Source organism: Erinaceus europaeus, chromosome 19 (assembly GCF_950295315.1).
Source record: "Erinaceus europaeus chromosome 19, mEriEur2.1, whole genome shotgun sequence".
NCBI lineage: Eukaryota > Metazoa > Chordata > Mammalia > Eulipotyphla > Erinaceidae > Erinaceus > Erinaceus europaeus.
In genome coordinates this window covers 558,980-578,744 of record NC_080180.1, presented here as the reverse complement: position 1 = coordinate 578,744, position 19,765 = coordinate 558,980, and the positions used below count along the sequence as shown (strand labels likewise).

The 19,765-nt window shown below is 60.1% G+C and overlaps 1 protein-coding gene across 6 annotated transcripts; it reads right to left on the bottom strand.

Annotated features, from left to right (window-relative positions):
• Positions 1-1,581: 1,581 nt before the first annotated feature.
• On the bottom strand, positions 1,582-16,846 carry LOC132534581 (membrane cofactor protein-like). Of its 6 annotated transcripts, none has more exons than XM_060178362.1 (12): positions 16,626-16,846; positions 15,772-15,957; positions 15,294-15,396; positions 13,162-13,247; positions 12,136-12,333; positions 11,389-11,571; positions 11,041-11,082; positions 7,117-7,164; positions 5,312-5,365; positions 4,065-4,100; positions 3,642-3,760; positions 1,582-1,764 (listed from the first exon to the last, which is right to left on the bottom strand). In XM_060178362.1, exons 1-11 carry the CDS (start codon positions 16,714-16,716, stop codon positions 3,666-3,668), a joined length of 1,122 nt encoding a protein of 373 aa, XP_060034345.1. In that variant the 5' UTR covers positions 16,717-16,846; the 3' UTR covers positions 1,582-1,764; positions 3,642-3,665. The 6 variants fall into 6 exon arrangements, with proteins under 6 accessions (XP_060034345.1, XP_060034344.1, XP_060034342.1 ...); XM_060178361.1 differs by having other exon boundaries at positions 3,642-3,702; XM_060178359.1 differs by lacking the exon at positions 3,642-3,760.
• Between the last annotated feature and the right edge of the window lie 2,919 nt (positions 16,847-19,765).

Here is a 19,765-nt window from a genome sequence, read left to right as displayed (position 1 = left end):
GAAGGGCAGAAGGCATCTCGCTGCTCCTGTGCGTCTGCCCCTCAGTGAGCTGCCCCCGGGGTCTCGGTACCAGGGGAAGCCACGTCCCGGCCCCCCGCACCTGCACCCGCAGCGGCCAGGAGCCCGGCGGCACGGAGGAAGCCGGAACCCGGAACCACCGCGGGGCCCGGGGCCTGTGTCAGGAGCAGGGGCTCCAGCAGTAGCCAGAGCCCACCTGGGCCGAGCTTCAGGCGCCCGCGGGCAGGACACAGAGCGGCTCAGGGCTTCCCCCGGGGCCGGGGGCGGGGGGCCGTGGGCCGTGGGCGGAGCCCCTCCAGCCGCCCGCCCATCCCACCAGAGCTTCTGGGCTCCTCTTGGCACCTTGGTCTCGGTCGGGCACCGGCCAGGACAGCGTCAGAGGCCTGGAGCCGCTCGGACAGGAGCCGCCGCCGGGACGGGGGCCCTTGTGGCCATGGGGGAGGCTCGCCAGGGACAGAAGCAGGAGGCGGGGCAGGCGGGTCCCCTGGTGGCAGGAGCCAGGCTTCCGGAAGTTTCCTTCTGGCTCTCCAGCCCCAAGGGCTCCTGCAGCTGCTGGGCTGCCCGGGAAGCTCCCGCCCTGTGTGGGCCCAGCCGCACCCTCCCAGCTGCTCAGCCGTCTGGGGGAAGCCCTGTGGCTGGAGCAAGGGCTCTGCGGTGCCCCAGGGCAGACTGGCGGCGGCTCTTTGCCCAGATTCTCCCCCTTTTTCCTTCTAGCTTCTTTAAAGGTTTTATTTGATAGGACAAATTTATTTATTTGCCTCTAGGGTTATCGCTGGGGTTCGGTTCCTGCACTGTGAATCTACTGGTCCTGGAGGCTATTTTTTCCCTTTGGTTGCCCTTGTTGTTTTACCATTCTGTTATTGTTGTCATTGTTGGATAGGATAGAGAGAAATAGTTAGAGGAGGGGGAGATGGAGAAAGACACCGGCAGACTTGCTTCACTGCTTGTGAGGCAACCCCCCAGCAGGTGGGGAGCCGGGGGCTCAAACCGGGATCCTCATGCCGGTCCTTGCGCTTTATGCCACGTGCGCTTAACCTGCTGCGCTACCGCCCAGCCTGACAGGAGAGAGATTTAGAGGGAGGGGAGATGGAGAGACACCCAGGGTGTGCGGCCACACACAGCAGCACCTCAGGGCTCACCTGACAGCACAGGGGGGACTCACACAGGTCACCAGGCCCGGCTGCCGGCTCCCTTCCTTCAGTGACCAGCACAAACGTGTCCTTGCGGGACAAGGGGCCTACCTGGACCCCGCCTCTGGGGGCAGTGACACAGTGAGCAGCTTCTGGACAGTCCAGGGAGAGGCCACTTCAGCTTTGCACACAGCAGTGACATGAGGTGCTGGCATGTCAACTACAGGCTACGGGGCGCAGGTGTGTCAGCTGCATGTTAAGGGGTACAGGTGTGTCAACTGCATGTTAAGGGGTGCAGGCCTGTCAACTGTGTGTTCAGGGGTGCAGGCGTGTCAGCTACGTGTTCAGGGGTGCAGGCGTGTCAGCTGCGTGTCAATGGGGGCAGATGGGTCAGCTACAGGTTAACTCGTCTTCAGACAAGCAGAGCAGAAGCTGCGAGACAGCAACTAACTTCCGGCTTTATTCCTGGGGGAGTGACGCCTGCTGGCTGACTGAGTCGTGACCGCTTTCCCAGGGTCCAGAGAAACAGACGCCCTGGTCAGGGGCCCCTCGGAGGGGAGGGTCTTCTCAGGTGGAAGCTGTGTCCTCGGGAAAGTCTGCAGTGGCCGCTGTCTCCCTAGGAGGCAAGGCAGAGACGCATCAGTGAGGCCCGGGGCAGCCGGGGAGACGGAGAGAGACGCTCTTGCAAGAAGGGCTCTGAGACCTCCCTGCGCCTTCCTCTCTGCTCAGTGAGACCTCCCTGCGCCTTCCTCTCTGCTGACGCCCCTCGGGCAGGCTCTGCCCAGAGCCCCCACCGCTGCCTCCTCTGGGATCAGAGATCACTGCCAGGAGCACGGCCGGCCCTCCCAGAAAGCTCTCCCGGGCCCGCTGACACCGGGTGACGCCCCAGGTAGGGGCCGGGCCAGCACCCCTCCCAGCTCAGAGAAGGGGGCTCCCTGCACCCACGCAGGGGCCGGGCTGCAAGGCCATGCTTTCAGAGCCCAAGGTCTGGGGGACGGTTTCCCGTCCTGTGACACTTTCCTGCCTGCCTGCCCTTAACAAGAAGTCAGACATCCTCTCTCTCTTCTCTCTCTCCCAGGCTCCTCACAGGGCAGCTACTGTGGTGACAAAGGGAAAAGGTCACCAGCTCCCGCGGCCTCTGCCACTGCCCAGCGCCACAGCTGCTGCTGCTCCCAGGAGGGGCCGGGGTCCGCTAGCGCCACCTGCGGCCTCCTGGGAGCAGAGCCACCAGCCCTGCACTGCAGCCTCCTCCAAGCAAAGCTTCCCCTGGGTTCTCCGGACCGGCCCTGACCCTGATGCTCACTGCAGCCCAGCCGGGCGGGCGCCAAACAGAAACGGACCGGGCCGGTGACGTCAGCCAGGGATTCGGCTGCACCGGCCTCCGGGTGGGAGACACCGGCGGCGGCAGAGGACGGGGGGAGGGAGGGAGGGAGGAAGCTGGTGGTCAGCCCATCAGTCACAGAAACAGAAACGGTGGTGCTGGACCTTTGTGGGTGGCCTGGGGGCCATCTCTGTGCTCTTGACTGAGACCAGGCCGTCCTCTACAGGAGGGAAGCACATGGAGCCTCGAGGGAGGAGGGGACACCACTGGGCAGCCAGATGAGCTGACCAGCAGGTGGCAGAGGGCACAGCCCGGGCTCTGGGGTCAGCAGGGGCAGAGGGCACAGCCCGGGCTCTGGGGTCAGCGGGGGCAGAGGGCACAGCCCGGGCTCTGGGGTCAGCGGGGGCAGAGGGCACAGCCCGGGCTCCTGTGCTGGAAGGCGGGGCTGTGAGCAGATGACGACTCAGCTTTGCTACTGCAGACGTCTCCAACCATCACCGCGGCCAGATCTGAGTAGAGGCAGAGCCGTTTGCTCTGTGCTGGCAGTGAGGAGAGAGCTCTGCAGACTTCGCGTGGCTACATGGCCACTCTGACGTCATGACTGAACGTCTGCCGCAGTTTTCGTTCAAAATCCCAGCTTGGGAAACGGACCATGTGTCTGTCTCCTTCAAAGCCCCTTTTCACTTGGAGGATGATGCAGGTGGACACGCTTAGCTGGGAGAGGCTGTCAGTCCTATGCCTGCAGGTTCAGCCTTCCGTGAGAACCAACAACAGGTGGGCAAGATTCAAACACTCGAGACAAAGTGACCCACATGCCGAACAGGAACGTAACTCAAGGAAAAGAAGTGAACCGGGTATTGGAATGAGATGCCACCACAGCCTCTTCAGCTCCCTAAGGGCACAGCCTGTGGCCCATGACTGTGACAGAACTCGAAAACCCCAAATCCACAGAAAGTCCCCTCCCAGTGCAGAGCTGAGGCAAGCCTGCCAGTGACAGTGACCATGATCGTGAAGAAAGTGGGGACTGTTGAGACAATGAGACGTATTTCCTAAGAAATGTGAAAACACCACACAAAGCAACACAGCTGGACAGACGGACAGCACACAGCACAGGACAGAGCAGCTGGGGGTCAGTCAGGAGGGGACAAGGGGGAGACGCAGGCTTCCTTTACCCTTTCTGGCTCTTCTGAAGGTACTTATGCACCAAGATGGCAACAACTGCAGTCATGGCAACTGCGAGAAACCGGGAAACAGCAGGTGTAACTCGGAAACAAGCTTCGGAGAGTCAGATCTAGCAGAGAAAAAAATTCCGGTCCACTTCCAGAGTGGGGACTGCCCTGACCAGGCCCGCATGCGTGTGTCCTGCCGGGGTGGCGTGCGGAGTCCACAGAAGCCTGGCAGAAAGCACCCAGCCCCACCCGGGGCACAGCCAAGGCCTCAGCGGCTGGGGGCCGGGCACGAGGCTGCGTCAGCTCCCAGGAGGAGCAGAGTCTCCTCACACTCGGGAGCTCCCAGCCTGGCCCCCAGTAAGTCTGCTTCATCGTGAGCTGTGAGAACCAGAAACGGAGCCGCCACTGCAGATCCGGGATACTCACACACGTTCAGAACAATCAGGGAAATGAGTCCCACACCTGCAGGCAGAGAAAGCAGACAGCTGTGAGGACAGCGGGCTCTGACGTGTCCGCTGACGCCCTGACACAGCGGGGCTTCGGGTCGCGAGTGGACGTGTCCGGGCGCAGTCTCCACTCAGGCCACTCCGGCCACTCACTATCTTTTCTTGTTGGCTTTTCTATTTCTTTGGCCTTCAGGGCTATCTCTGGGGCTTGGTGCCTGTACTACAAACCCACTGCGCCTGTTGCCTTTTTGTCCCATTTTTGTTGCCCTCAGTGATGTTATTGCTGCTGCTGTCGGACAGGACAGAGAGAAATGGAGAGGGGAAGGAAGGCAGAGACGGGGAGAGAAAGACTGACACCCGCAGACCTGCCTCACTGCTGGTGAAGCGACCCCCCTGCGGGTTTGGGAGCCGGGGGCTCGAACCGGGATCCTTGCGTCGGTCTGTGTGCGTCTCGCCACGTGCGGCTGACCCTGTGCGCCTGCCTCCAGCCGGCCCCTTGGGCCACTGTCTAAGGAGTTCTGAGTGCCGTGACGTCTGCCACCACGAGTAAGTGGCAGAGCTCCTTCCATCGGTCGCACAGAGGCGAGCTGTGGGTGACCCGCACAGCGAGGAGACGGGCCGTCCGTGAAGAGACAGACCCCACGGGGAAACCTAACCCGGATCCCGGGCAACCAGAGACCATCAAGATCCCGTCTGTGGCGGCAGAGACAGAATCAGCATCGCTGGCATGCGGGGCACTGGCAGGGCCGGGCCTTGATGTCTGAGGGTCCAGCGCTTCACCCCTGCAACACCTGCTGGCCCCAAGGATCAGAATGCTGGATTTTCAGGCGTGATCTTGTCAGCCTCACTCCGAGACCGCAGAGCGGAAGCACGGTACCCGCCTTCCTCCCCTGCTCTCTCACGGACTGAAAGCGGCTGCGTGTGGGGCCGCTGCTGCTCTGGGCACGGTGACACCTGTCACACCCGGCCCTCGACTGTTCCCCTTCAGAGCCTGTGGCAGGCAGCCCTCAGCCCTGGGGCGGCCTCCAGGGGGGCGCTGTCACCATAGAGCAGGTCGCGCTCTGTGCGCTGGGACCCGCCGGGCACCCGGGGAGACGGGCGGCCACACAGCCTCGGGCGCCACTGCGCTGCCAGGGGAGCCACAAGTGCCACTGGCCAGAGGCCTGTGACCCGCGTCCCCCTCGGCAGAAGTGGGCTGCGAAATGCAGGTTATACGGCAGTGCCTACCTATGGTTTCAGAGGTCTTAGTTGGTGAAGATCCAGAACTGAGTGTGTGAACTCCTAGGGGAAAAAAAAAAGGGAATTAGGGGAAATATTAGAAAAGAGAATAGTAAGACAAAGTTGTTTAATTAGTTTAAAGTGTTGGACATTTTATGAGACTCTCAACATTTAATTATAGCAACTCTGCTGATGCCACTCGGCACAAGGTGGTGAGTGAATGCCAGGGCAGCACGTGGGTCACCGGCACAGGACCTCTGTGGCCTCACACCTCCGCTCTAGCCAGCGCGGGGAAAAGCGCCCAGAGTGGGGCTGTGCTGGGGCCTCCCTGCCCCCATCCACCTGAAGCTCGCCTGTGGGGACAGCAGTCACATGTGAGCAAAACCTAGTAGGACACAAAGGTTCTCACAGCAAAGTAGCCGACTCCTGCCAAGGGCGTTTCCTCGAAGGCCATGTGAGTCGCAGCAAGTGACTCTCAGCATCAGAATCAACAAACTCGGACAAGCTGGACCTCCAACTACAGCTGACGTGTGACTCTCAGCATCAAAATCAACGAAACTCGGACAAGCTGGACCTCCAACTGCAGTTGACGTGTAACTCTCAGCATCAGAATCAACAAACCTGGACAAGCTGGACCTCCAGCTGCAGCTGATGTGTGACTCTCAGCATCAGAATCAACAAACCTGGACAAGCTGGACCTCCAGCTGCAGCTGACGTGTCTCTCAGCATCAGAATCAACAAACCTGGACAAGCTGGACCTCCAACTGCAGCTGACGTGTCTCTCAGCATCAGAATCAACAAACCTGGACAAGCTGGACCTCCAGCTGCAGCTGACATGTGACTCAGCATCAAAATCAACGAAACTCAGACAAGCTGGACCTCCAGCTGCAGCTGACGTGTGACTCTCAGCATCAAAATCAACAAAACTCGGACAAGCTGGACCTCCAGCTGCAGCTGACGTGTGACTCTAAGCATCAGAATCAACAAACCTGGGCAAGCTGGACCTCCAGCTGCAGCTGACGTGTGATTCTCAGCATCAAAATCAACGAAACTTGGACAAGCTGGACCTCCAACTGCAGCTGACGTGTGACTCTCAGCATCAAAATCAACGAAACTCGGACAAGCTGGACCTCCAGCTGCAGCTGAAGTGTGACTCTCAGCATCAAAATCAACAAACCTGGACAAGCTGGACCTCCAGCTGCAGCTGACGTGTGATGCTCAGACAGTGGACTCGAGAAGGCTTCAAGTCCTACAGCTTCTATTTGCGTGCTACTTCCGTGACTGAAAGTTACAGAAAAGTAACCTCTCTCGGAGCGGGGCGGTAACACAGCAAGTTAAGTGCACGTGGTGCAAAGCGCCAGGACCTGCTGTAAGGGTCCCGGTTCGAGTCCCTGGCTCCCCACCTGCAGGGGAGTCGCTTCACAGGTGGTGAAGCATGTCTGCAGGTGTTTCTCTTCCTCTCTATCTCTCCCTTGTCTCTCAATTTCTGCCTCTATCCAATAACAAATAAATTTAAAAAAGGAAAAAAAAGCAACTTCTCTGAACAGCTTACTACAATCTTTTTTTTTTTTTTATAAAGAAAGCATAATTAAAAAACCAGGAAATCTTTTTCTTTATATTAAAAGGGCTTTTGCTGAAACAGATGGAGCCAAGTGAACAGAAAAACATCTCAGAGATCAGACTGCAGCCGAGGAAGGATGGGAATAATCAGACCCCACACCTCCTCGCTCCCTGACACCGCAGACCAGCACCACACGGGTCATCCCACCCCCGGCAGAGCTCCCGCGAGAGCAGGAGGCAGCGAGTGACTGAACCTGGGCGGCTGGTCTCTGAAGGCCTGGCTGCAGGAGTCGTGTCGGCATCTGCAGAAAACACAGCGATCAGGTCACAACTGAGCCACGTCCACCACAGAGCCCTTCTGTTTACAGCACAGGACACTTAGGGCGCACGAGGAAGCAAGCAGAGACCCTCTGTGCTGTGGAGATGCGCGTTTGGGGATTAGCCCAGATGTGATCACGGAGTCACAGATGCTCACCGAGCTCAACCTGACAGCAGCAGTCCCAGACGACCGCTAAGAACTTGGACTCGTTTATTGTCTTTATTTGCTGGGACAGCCCGACAGCGAGAGCAAGGGGAGACGGCGAGGGAGAGACAGACACACACCCGCAGCCCCGCTCCACCAGTCACAAAGCTGTGCCCCCGCAGGTGGGGACTGGGGCTCGGACCCGGGTCCTCGCCCACCGTCACAGGCGCGTGCAGCCTGGTGCGCCGGCCCCGTCACGGGTCTCTGTACGATAACCGCGCAGTGCCGGGAGGGAGCCCGCCCTGCAGGCTGCACGCCGTCCTCCGGGCACACCGGGCTCCCGCCTCCGTCTCTGGGCACCGGGGCGAGGGCAGCGTCCAAGCGGTGGGGTGGCCCGGTGCCGTCTCTCTGACTCTCTGACTCTCTGACACTCCTCCTCCCGGCGCCGTGTTTCTCTAGCGACTCAGCAAAGGCGTCGCCAGAAACCTCCCGTTGAGGAGGAAGAAGCAACAGAAGCCTGTGCAGGACCTCCTCTTCCTGCCTCTCCTCGCGGACTGGGCCGCCTCAGAGCCTCGTCACTCACGAGACGCCGTGCTCAGCCCTGTCCGGCCCAGCGGACTCGCACAGCACAGCCCAGCCCAGCAGACAGACAGACAGCCAGCCAGACAGAGTCCCCACCCGCCCCCGGGCCACAGAGCCAGCGAGCAAAGCCAACCGGGCAGAGGACAGACACCGCGGAGGCCCCGTGACTGCGTCCGTCCCCAGGGCCCGGCTGCTGCCACCCTCCCGGCTCCATCTGCGCTCGGAGCTCCCCGCCCCAGGCCTGCAGCAGAACTGCCAGGAGGCCCTGCGAGACCCCCAACCTCCTCAGGAAGGCCTCCTGGACATCAGGCAGGAGCTGGGGCCACCCACACTCCCCCGGATCTGGAACCGCCCAGGGAGGGAGGGGTTGTTTTAGGTCTAAGTAGACACACACAAAGCCTGTCACCTGTCTGCCTGTCTGTCTGTCTGCGGTAGGTGGCGGGCGGTTTCCCAGCACTAAGTGTGACAGCTGCAACCGCCAACCTGTCCCTCCCCCCACTGAAGGTGCCTGCCGCCTGCCCACCGTGGGCGTGCAGGTCTGGGGCCAGCCCCCCAGTGGAAGGAGTCTTGTTAACAGTAACTGGGAGGCTGCTGAACCCAGACCCCAGACCCCAGACCCCAGAACCGGAGTCTGTGAGGAGGAATCGAGGAGGCAGGGCGGTGGAGACACACAGGGAGCTGGGCCGGCCCCTCGCCAGGACTGCGAACCACAAAGGAATACTGAACCTGGAGGGACTGGAGGTGGCTCAGTGCTGGTATCATCGGGCACTGGAAAGAGAGCAAGGGAGACGGCAGTGAGAAGATGGCCGCTGCCCCTCCACACTTCCCCGCATGGGCTCCCGCCACTCTGACTTGCACAGCACCCGGGGAGGAGCCGCGGCTTCCACAGCTGCTCCACCTCACCCTGAGGCTTCACGGGTTGTTGTGTGCTACGCTCTATCGGAGACAGACTACTGTGCTCCTGCTCCTTCATTAGAAGGAGAAAAGCTTTCAGCCCATCTTGGAGGGAGCTTGAAAGATCCATGTGAAGTGAAATAAGTCAGAAGAAACAGAAGGATGAGTATGGGATGATCACTCTCAGGCAGAAGTTGAAAAACAAGACCAGAAGGGAAACACAAGTCGAAGCTGAACTGGAGTTGGCGTACTGCACCAGAGTAAAAGACTGGGGGGGGTGGGGGTGGGGAGAGAGTGCAGGTCCTGGAAAGGATGACAGAGGGCCTAGTGGGGGTTGTATTGTTCTGTGGAAGACTGGGAAATGTGATGTATGTACAAACTATTATAGTGACAATCAAATGTAAAACATTAGTCTCCAATAAAGAAATTTAAAAAGTAAAAATACCACCTGCAGGTGGAAGCTTCATGAGTTGTGGAGCAGGGCTGCAGGTGTCTGTCTTGTCTCTATCTGCCCCGCCCCTCTCAATTTCTCTGTCTCTGTCCAATAATAAAGATGATTTAAAAAAATTTAAAAAGTAAAAATAAAAGGAGAAAAACACCATCATACCTTAAGAGAAAATGCAAAGAGGATAGGAATAAATGCAGACCAAAAAATAATTCAATCTCGCTGATAAAGAAATATTACTGGGCTCCTGCGGTGGTGCAGCTGGTTGAACACACGTCACAAGTGCACAAGGACCTGGGTTCAAGCCCCTGGTCCCCATCTGCAGGGAGAAAGCTTCCTGCGTGGTGAAGCAGGGCTGTGGGTGTCTCTGCCTCTCTCCCCACCCCCACCTCCCCTCTCATTGCTCCCTGTCTCTATCCAATAGCAAGTAAATAAAAGGAAGAGACACCAGTTAGCACATGCCCCACACTTACACCCATCACCAGCAGAGTTCTGTTTTGTTTTTCTTTTCTTTTCTTTTCTTGCCTCCAAGGTTATTGCTGGGCTCAGTGCCTGCTCTATGAATCCACTGCTCTGTGGATATTTTCCCGTTTTTGTTGCCCTTGCTGTTGTCATTATTACTGTTATTGCTGTTGTTGGATAGGGCAGAGAGAAGTCAAGAGAAAAGGGGAGACAGAGAGGGGAGACAAAGACAGACACCTGCAGACCTGCTTCACCGCCTGTGAAGAGACACCCCCCCACCCCCCGCCGCAGGTGGGGAGCCGGGGGTTGGAACTGGGATCCTTGGCCAATATTCTGCACTATGTGCGCTTAACCTGCTGCACTACCACCCAACCCTACCAGTAGAGTTCTTAACCACATAAGGAAGAAAAAGGGCTACTGAACCTGTAGGGAAAGTTGCAGTAGAAGTGGGACTCGACCCTGGAAAACAAATGCCAGTCAATTTCCAGTATCGATCAATTCAAAGTTACACACGCAATTTAGGGTTTCATATTTTAGAAGATCAGCTGTGTCTCCAAGTACACGTGCTTTCTGAGCTCCGCTAGCCTATACTTGGAAACAGAATCTGAACACGTCTTGACTAACACATGAACGTAAATGTACGAAACATTCACGGCTCTGTTTCTAATGGGAATTTAGAGAATAACCGTTAAGTTAGAAAAACACGACAAACGGCATAAGCGGGACAGCAGACGGCGCCACTGCACGTCAGCACAACCTTTTAACCTGTTTTCAGCACTTTGTTTTCTTGTCTCCAGAGCTCTCACCGGGTTTGGTGCCTGCACTCTGAGCCCACCGCTCCTGCCGGCTATTTCTAGTTCTCCCTTCTGTTCCCCTTGTTGTCTGAGTGCTAGCTACTAGCCCTTCTACTTGACTCGGTATTCCGTAGACTATTCCAACACTAGCGTACACAGACGCGCTTGTGGCCACGTGGGGCGACGTGTGAGCCTGTGTTGTTCTTGTGATGGAGGGTTCCTGTGTTGTTCTTGTGATGGAGGGTCCAAGGGCAGCCTTGCTCGGGGGCGGGGGCCGCAGCCGAGAAACCAGCAGCATCTGCCCTGAGGAGCACGTGCTCACAGTGTCGCAATCAGAGTCTCGTCGCTCACGAGATGCCCAGCTCAGCCCTGTCCAGGGGACTGTCACGGCACAGACACAGACAGACACACAGACATATGCCCCCCATGGGACCACAGAGGCAGCGAGCAAATACCACCGGGCCAGAGGACAGACACCACGGAGGCTCCGTGACTGCGTCTGTCCCCAGGGCCCAGCTTTAGTAAAGGAATACTGAACCTGGAGGGCCTGGAGGTGGCTCAGTGCTGGTAGCATCGGGCACTGGAAAGAGAGCAAGGGAGACGGCAGTGAGAAGGCGGCCGCTGCCCCTCCACACTTCGCGCATGGGCTCCCGCCACTCTGAGGTGCACGGCGCCCGGGGAGGAGCTCACAGCTCACAGCTCACAGCCGTGCGGTCTCAGTAAGAGGCCGAGAGGCTGTGCAGATGCGGGAGCGCAGGGGCGGAGGCCCCGGGATTCTGCGTGGGGCGAACACCGTAACCCAGACCACAGCCGAGGGCCAAGGCCGCCGCTTCAATTGCTCTGCAGCGAGCGGAGCGGCTCCCTGGAGCCAGCAGACCCTCTGTACCTTTGATGCAGGTGGGCAAAGGCGGCTGCCACGTGCTGTCAGCTCTGCAGGACACGGTGCTGTTGCCGCTGAGGTAAAAGCCATCTAAGCACGCAAACTGCACAATGGACTCGTAGTAGAACTTCTTCCCGATGGCCCTCGTGGGTCTGCCGTTGTAAACCACGGGGTACGGGCACTTGACCACTGAGGGTGGAGAGATGGCAGGGTCAGTGGGAGTCGGGATAACCACCAGACCTCGTCTCAGAGAGCGCGGGCAGGAGAGGACACGCGTCCACGTCAAGGCCACTGGGCGTGCGGTGGCCGGGACGGGCCCCCGAGGCCCGCCAGAGGCCCCCTTCATGCGTCACACAAATCCAGCTGAGTCAGCATGAGGGCTCAACCAGCCAGGAGCCAGAGACCAGAGGGGCTGCGGGAACTAAAGACAGTCACCTGGAGAGGGAGACGGAGAAGGGTGGGAGAGAGGGAGAGGGAGAGAGAGAAGGCAAGGGGAGGGGACAAGACAGGCCAGCCCAGCAGAGGGGACAGATGACAGGGCAGGTCACCCTCCTGGGACACAGGGCAGGGCGTTGACCTTCTGGTACCCAGAGGCCACTCCTAACCACAGACCCGGATTCCACTCCGGGGAAGGAGAGCGGAAGCAGCCGCGGTTTCCCGCTGGTGACTGGGGGCTTCTCACTCCACAGCTCCTCTGACAGGGAGGTGATGTCCTGCTTTTAACATGGGGGGAGGAGCCAGGGGGTCACCCACCTTTGCACTCGGGAGGCTCAGCGCTCCAGTTCCCGCTTGCTGAGCATATGAGCTGCCTCTGCCCGACCAGGGAGTAGGGGTCTGGGCCGTTGGACGGGTCACAGCTGTATGTCACCACCTCACTGTACTCGAAAGTGTCCTTGTGACTGTTGGTGAACCTGCCGTTGGGAATCTGCGCGGGCTTCGCACACTCGACCTCTTCCGGGGGGAGAGACGGACAAGACAGGAAAAGAAAAGGGAGTCTGACATTGTCACAGGGATCGAGTGCAAGTCCTGGGTTCGAGCCCAGTCCCCACCTCACCGAGAGCACTCTGGAGCTGAGGATCCGCCCCCCGGCCCTGAACTCCTGTGTCTTTGGTCCGGAGACTGAGGCCCCCGTGACAACACAGCACAGAACTCTGACCTCCCTCTAGAACTCACAGAGGTGTCACTGCTACGAGCTGGTTGTGAATCTAACGTCCCAGGACGTCTCCTAGGAGACGCACTTCCCTGACGTCCAGCAATCCAGACCAGCGTGGACTTGCAGAACTAACTCCTCTGCAGGACAGCCAGTGTCCTGAGCTCCGTGAGCTCCGTCTGCAGTTGTGCTCAGCTCTGCCCTTACATCAGACAGACTGCGGACGCACAGCAGACACAGCCGCAGAGACTCAGCCTGTGACAGGGGCTAGTTCCAGTGACACCCAGTGTCCAGCCCTTCACCCGAGTAGCCAGGGGCCTGCAGCTCTGCGCTCCCGCCCACGCAGCTAAGCGCCCAGAGGCCACAGCTGCTGACAGGACAGGCGACCTCCTGAGGGCAGCAGCACAGGCTGGCTCCTACCAGCCAGGCCGGCCACAGGGCCAGGCTACCTGTGTGTCCACGCGTGGGACTCGCGGGTCTTAAATGAACAGGCAGCGAGTCCTAGGACTCCTCCGCTTTCAGCCCAGCGGAATGGAAACCCCCAGAGCGGGGCGCTCCGGCCTCTGACAGGTGAACGTGCTCAGCGGCCGCGGCTCGAACAGCCCGAGACAAGGGGACAAGTCACCTACTGATGCAATTCGGGACAGTATCGCTCCAGGCCACGTCGTTTCCAGCAAGTTCACAATGCAGAATCTTTGTTCCAATCGTGCGGAAACTAAACCAGGAGAGAAAACAAGGGTTCAGCGGTTGACAAGACGCCTGTGTCTCCGGGACCCAGCTCGGGGGAGGCTGAGGAAACCCGCCAGCTCCCGTAAGGGTGAGGAGCGTCTGCACCGCACAGCCCCGGCAGCAGCAGAGTCTGGGCGCCCGGACCTCTGCTCAGGGGGGACTAGGCCCGGGACGGACAGCGGGCTTCAAGCCAGAGACGCCCTATCACAGCCATTCAATAAACAGCAGCAAGACAGAGAAGGAGGCGAATGAGACTGAGTTACCACAGCACTAAAGCCGCATCCAGTGTCTGCACGGATCACGAGCCTTCAGAGAAACAGGTGAGTTTGGACAGTTCAAAAGAAAATCAACCAGGGAGTAGGGTGGCAGGGAGCACAGCGGGTTAAGAGCACGTGGACCTCGCCCGAAAGGAAGGGAAAGGCAGGCGCTCCATGGCCCGGCTGCTGCCCGATGCTCTGCTCTGGGTTGGGGGCGCAGGGAGAGTGCCGAGGGCTACATGCCTTCACGTTAGAGAGAGAGAGAGAGAGAGCGCGAGCTCCGCAGACAGCAGGACCCAAGGTCTCCCTAAGTGAGCGGCTCTTCTGTTGGCCCTCATCTCCCTCTACATGCTCCAGGCGGCCAGGCGCAGCGCCAGGGTTTGCAGACTAAGCCTGTGGGCCAGTGCCCGGCCCTGCTGGCCAGCCGCCCTCCTCTGAGCAGAGCCGCCCACGGAGAGCTCTGAGCAGCGTGGTGACTGGGGAAAAGAGGGCCAGTGTGGGTCTGCTAACGAATCTTATAGGTCTTTCTCTCCCCTCTGTCTTTCCCTCCTCTCTCCATTTCTCTCTGTCCTATCCAACAACAATGACATCAATAACAACAACAGTGATAACTACAACAATAAAAAGCAAGGGCAACAAAAGGGAATGAGTAAATATTAAAAAAAAATTAATAAAAGATCGAAATCGTATAACCTCTCTTTTCTGATCACATGGGTATGAGGCTAGAAAGGAGTCACAGAAGCAAAGTCCCCACCACGTGGACACTGAACAAGTGGCCTCTGGCTTCCTGCCTCCAGGGTGATGGGATTAAACCTGGGACTTCAGAGCTCAGGCAGGAGACTCTTCCTGAAGAACTATAGAGTAATATTATTATTATTTTACCCAGTGCACTGCTGCACTCTGGCTAATGGTGGTGTGGGGGATTGACCTGGGGCTTTGGAGCCTCAGGCTTGAGCGTCTTTTTGCATCACCACTATGCTGTCTCCCCCTGCCCTCTACATAATTTACTTCTTTTTAAATATATTGGAGAATTAATGTTTTACATTCGACAGTAAATACAATAGTTTGTACATGCATAACATTTCCCAGTTTTCCACATAACAGTACAACCCCCACTAGGTCCTCTGAATCCTTCTTGGATCTGTATTTCCCCCCTCCCACACCCCAGAGTCTTTTACTTTGGTGCAAAACGCCAATTCCAGTTCAGGTTCTACTTCTGTTTTCTTTTCTGATCTTGTTTTTCAACTTCGGCCTGAGAGTGAGATCATCCCATATTTATCCTTCTGTTTCTGACTTATTTCACTCAACATGATTTTTTCAAGGTCCATCCAAGATCGGCTGAAAACGGTGAAGTCACCCTTTTTTACAGCTGAGTAGTATTCCATTGTGTATATAGACCACAACTTGCTCAGCCACTCATCTGTTGTTGGACACCTGGGTTGCTTCCAGGTTTTGGCTATTACAAATTGTGCTGCCAGGAACATATGTGTACACAGATCTTTTTGGATGGGTGTGTTGGGCTCCTTAGGATCTATCCCCAGGAGAGGAATTGCAGGGCCATAGGGTGGGTCCATTTCTAGCCTTCTGAGAGTTCTCCAGACTGCTCTCCACAGAGGCTGGACCCATTGACATTCCCACCAGCAGTGCAGGAGGGTTCCTTTGTCCCCACAACCTCTCTAGCATTTGCTGCTGCTGCCGTTTAAGCTTCACCTTCCGCAAGCAGGAGGCTCTCAGGTGGACCCCACGTCTGCCCTCCCCTCCCGGGAGCAGCTCACCCCTCCTCGCAGGACACGTGCGCCTGGGACCCGAACTCGGCGGATCCGTTGACGTAGTCCACCCTCCCGTTGCTGGGGTCTGCCAGAGTGGGACATTTTTTCCCTGTAAGAGAATTCCAGAGTCACGCTGGGCACCCAGCTGGTGCAGGGCATCAGAAGGCCCCGGCTCTCTGGACCGCGTGGCCGCGTCGGGCTCACAGACACACTCGCCAGGAGACACTCCGCAGAGCTGCGTCAGCGTCTAGGGAAGGCAGGCGGCCGAGGACCAGACGCACAGAGAAAACCCAGCAAAGCGTGCGCCGTCTGTGAAAACATCCAGCGAAGGGCTGGGGAGACGGCGTCCCGCTTCTGCAGGGGGACCCTCCCTCCTGAGGCTGCCAAGGCCCAGGTTCGATCCCCACACCGCCGTCAGCCAGAGCTGAGCAGGGCTCTGGTTAAAAAGCCATCTACAACGATAGAGAGCAAGGCCGTCACTCACGCGTGCAGGCCTCCTGGAGGGGCGTCCACGTGTTGTCGTTCTGACAGACCACATGGGTGAAGAGGCCGGGGACAGACTTGTAGCCGGGGCGACACGTGTAGTCCACTCTGTCTCCGGGCGCGTACGTGGGCTTAGCGGTCCCACTGATCATCATGCTCTGGGACCGAGGAGGGTCATCGCAGGCCTCTGCAGAGGAGAGAGAGGAAAGGGCAGTGCTCTCCCTGTCCAAGGCCGGGGAGGTGGCCAGAATGACCGCGGCGAGATGCCCGGTGACCGTCCCCGTCGGGGTGGGGGTGCGGGGCCTGGGAAGGGGGTGCCGGACGGGCCTCGTGTGTCCAGAAACATCCTCTTCAGTCTGGGTGAGTCGGGTCGGGTGCTCACTCAGTCGGGAAGAGACAGGTCAGCGCGGTCAGCCTTCAACACAGAGGCCGCACGTGAGCAGTGGACGCCAGTGACCGGGCGCCGGCACCCAGCTGAGCACCGTGGACGCCAGTGACCGGGCGCCGGCACCCAGATGAGCACCGTGGACGCCAGTGACCGGGCGCCGGCACCCAGATGAGCACCGCACGGCCCTGATGAGCTGACAAGGGGACAGGAGGGACAGACACTGGACAAAACAGGGTCAGGGAGGGGCCAACGAAACAGTCCGGTGTGAGGCCAGAACACGGCCAACAGGTAGTGGCGCTGTCGATCGGCACCTGGCAGCCAGCTGCGGGCACCTGCACCACCCGGCCCCGGGCCCCGCGCGGCCCTCGGGGTCACTTCTCTCCGCCGGCCCGCTGGACCCTCGAGGCTGACCTCCGACCGCCCTCCGACCCCAGACCCCCGCGGCCGACCGTCGAATCCGCCCGCACCTGCGAAGCTGGGCAGCAGCAGCAGCAGCAGCAGCAGCAGCGCCAGCCCGGCCGCCAGGGCGCGGGCGGGACCCAGGGAGCGGCCGGGCATCGCGCAGCGGGATCGGGGCGCGGACCCCGCGGGCGCGCGGGTGGCGGGCGCTCAAGTACCGCGGCTGGGAGGGGCGGGGCCGCGCCTCTGCCAATGGGCGGCGACCTGGGGGAGCAACGTCACAAGGCCGCGCCCCCCATCAGCGCGTTGGCCACGCCCCCCGCGCGCCGGAAGTCGGCGGCCAGAAGAGCGCGGAAGGGAGCCGCGGCCGACCTGGGTGTTTTTTGAGGGAGCCGCGCGGGTTCTGCGGCGCCATCTGTGTCCCCGCGGGGAACGCAGGACCCGAGGTGGCGAGGCCGCGTCCGCCGGAGGGTGCAGCCAGGCAGGTAGGGAAGCCGCGCCGCCGGGAGGTGCAGCCGCGCCCACCGAAGGTGCCGCCACGCCCACCGAAGGCGAGGCCACGCCCACCGGGAGAGTCGCCACGCCCACCGAAGGTGCGGCCACGCCCACCGGAAGTGCAGCCCGGGGGAAGCCGCGCCCACCGGCAGGCTGGGCTGGGGGCTGCGGCACGGCCGCCCCGCGGGCTCCGGCTCCCCGAGTCGCGCCAGGCCCAGGTCTGCGCGTCCGCCCCGTGTCCGCCGGTCTGTCCGCGGGTGTCCGCTGGCTCCGGACTGGGCGGCTGCGGGGTCCGGGCTCGGGCTCTGCTTCCCCGACTCGCGGCGCTTGGAGCCGGTGCGGCGGGCGCGGAGCCGCACGGCCGCCACGCGGAGATCGGCCCGGCCCCGAGGCCCCGCTGTCTCCCTCCCTCTCGGCGTCTTGCGTCTCTGCAGAACAATCATGCCCAGTACAAAAATGCGTGGCTTTTAAAATGTATTTTTTATTTTTATTTTCCCTGTTGTCGCCCTTGTTGTTTTATTATTGTTGTAGTTATTATTGCGGTTATTGATGTCGTTGCTGGACAGGACAGAGAGAAATGGAGAGAGGAGGGGCAGACAGAGAGGGGGAGAGACAGACAGACAGCTGCAGACCTGCTTCACCGCTCAGGAGGCTTTTCCCCTGCAGGTGGGGGCCGGGGGCTCGAACCCGGGCCCTTGGGCCCTGTGACCTGTGCTTCTCCAGGTGCAGCACCCACTGCCCGCCCAACCCTTTGTGAGCTGTGACCCTAAAGGACCAGGAAGGCATCTCGCTGCTCCTGAGCGAAGGCTTCCTGGGGAGACTGCCTGCAGGTGGTGCTGGGCCTGCGCTCAGGCGGTGACAGGCACACCCACGGAGAGTGCCGCCTGCAGGTGGTGCTGGGCCTGCGCTCAGGCGGTGACAGGCACACCCACGGAGAGTGCCGCCTGCAGGTGGTGCTGGGCCTGCGCTCAGGCGGTGACAGGCACACCCACGGAGAGTGCCCGCCTGCAGGTGGTGCTGGGCCTGCGCTCAGGCGGTGACAGGCACACCCACGGAGAGTGCCGCCTGCAGGTGGTGCTGGGCCTGCGCTCAGGCGGTGACAGGCACACCCACGGAGAGTGCCGCCTGCAGGTGGTGCTGGGCCTGCGCTCAGGCGGTGACAGGCACACCCACGGAGAGTGCCCGCCTGCAGGTGGTGCTGGGCCTGCGCTCAGGCGGTGACAGGCACACCCACGGAGAGTGCCCGTCGCCCAGGCTCCCGCGTTCCCTCTGCGAGTCGGGAACGTGAAGGGCAGAAGGCATCTCGCTGCTCCTGTGCGTCTGCCCCTCAGTGAGCTGCCCCCGGGGTCTCGGTACCAGGGGAAGCCGCGTCCCGGCCCCCCGCACCTGCACCCGCAGCGGCCAGGAGCCCGGCGGCACGGAGGAAGCCGGAACCCGGAACCACCGCGGGGCCCGGGGCCTGTGTCAGGAGCAGGGGCTCCAGCAGGAGCCAGAGCCCACCTGGGCCGAGCTTCAGGCGCCCGCGGGCAGGACACAGAGCGGCTCAGGGCTTCCCCCGGGGCCGGGGGCGGGGGGCCGTGGGCCGTGGGCGGAGCCCCTCCAGCCGCCCGCCCATCCCACCAGAGCTTCTGGGCTCCTCTTGGCACCTTGGTCTCGGTCGGGCACCGGCCAGGACAGCGTCAGAGGCCTGGAGCCGCTCGGACAGGAGCCGCCGCCGGGACGGGGGCCCTTGTGGCCATGGGGGAGGCTCGCCAGGGACAGAAGCAGGAGGCGGGGCAGGCGGGTCCCCTGGTGGCAGGAGCCAGGCTTCCGGAAGTTTCCTTCTGGCTCTCCAGCCCCAAGGGCTCCTGCAGCTGCTGGGCTGCCCGGGAAGCTCCCGCCCTGTGTGGGCCCAGCCGCACCCTCCCAGCTGCTCAGCCGTCTGGGGGAAGCCCTGTGGCTAGGCTGGAGCAAGGGCTCTGCGGTGCCCCAGGGCAGACTGGCGGCGGCTCTTTGCCCAGATTCTCCCCCTTTTAAAAAACTTTTATTATTGGGGGTCGGGCGGTGGTGTAGCGGGTTAAGCGCAGGTGGTGGAAAGTGCAAGGACCGGCGTCAGGATCCCGGTCCGAGCCCCCGGCTCCCCACCTGCAGGGGAGTCGCTTCACAGGCGGTGAAGCAGGTCTGCAGGTGTCTGTCTTTCTCTCCCTCGGCTCTCTTCCCCTCTCCTCTCCATTTCTCTCTGTCCTATCCAACAACGAACAACATCAACAATGGCAATAATAATAGCCACAAGGAGGCTACAACAAGGGCAACACAAGGGGGAAAAAATGGCCTCTTGGAGCGGTGGATTCATGGTGCAGGCACCGAGCCCAGCAATAACCCTGGAGGAAAAAAAACCCTTTATTCTATAGGAGAGGAAGAGACGCCTGCAGTCCTGCCTCACCACTCCTGATGCTCTCCCGCTGCAGGTGGAGACAAGGAGCTCAAGCCCAGGTCCTTGTGCACTGTAACCAGGTGTGCCGCCACCTGGCCCCACAGCCCCTCTTTCTTTGCTCTTCAAATACAGTGGTTTCCCTTTCCCTGTTGGATTCTGTCTCCAGCCAATAAGAAATATGTTTTTATTTATTTTCCCTTTTGTTGCTCGTTTTTGTTGTTGTAGTTGTCATTGTTGAATAGGACAGAGAGAAATGGAGAGAGGAGGGGAAGATGGGAAGAGAAAGACCCCTCAGACCTG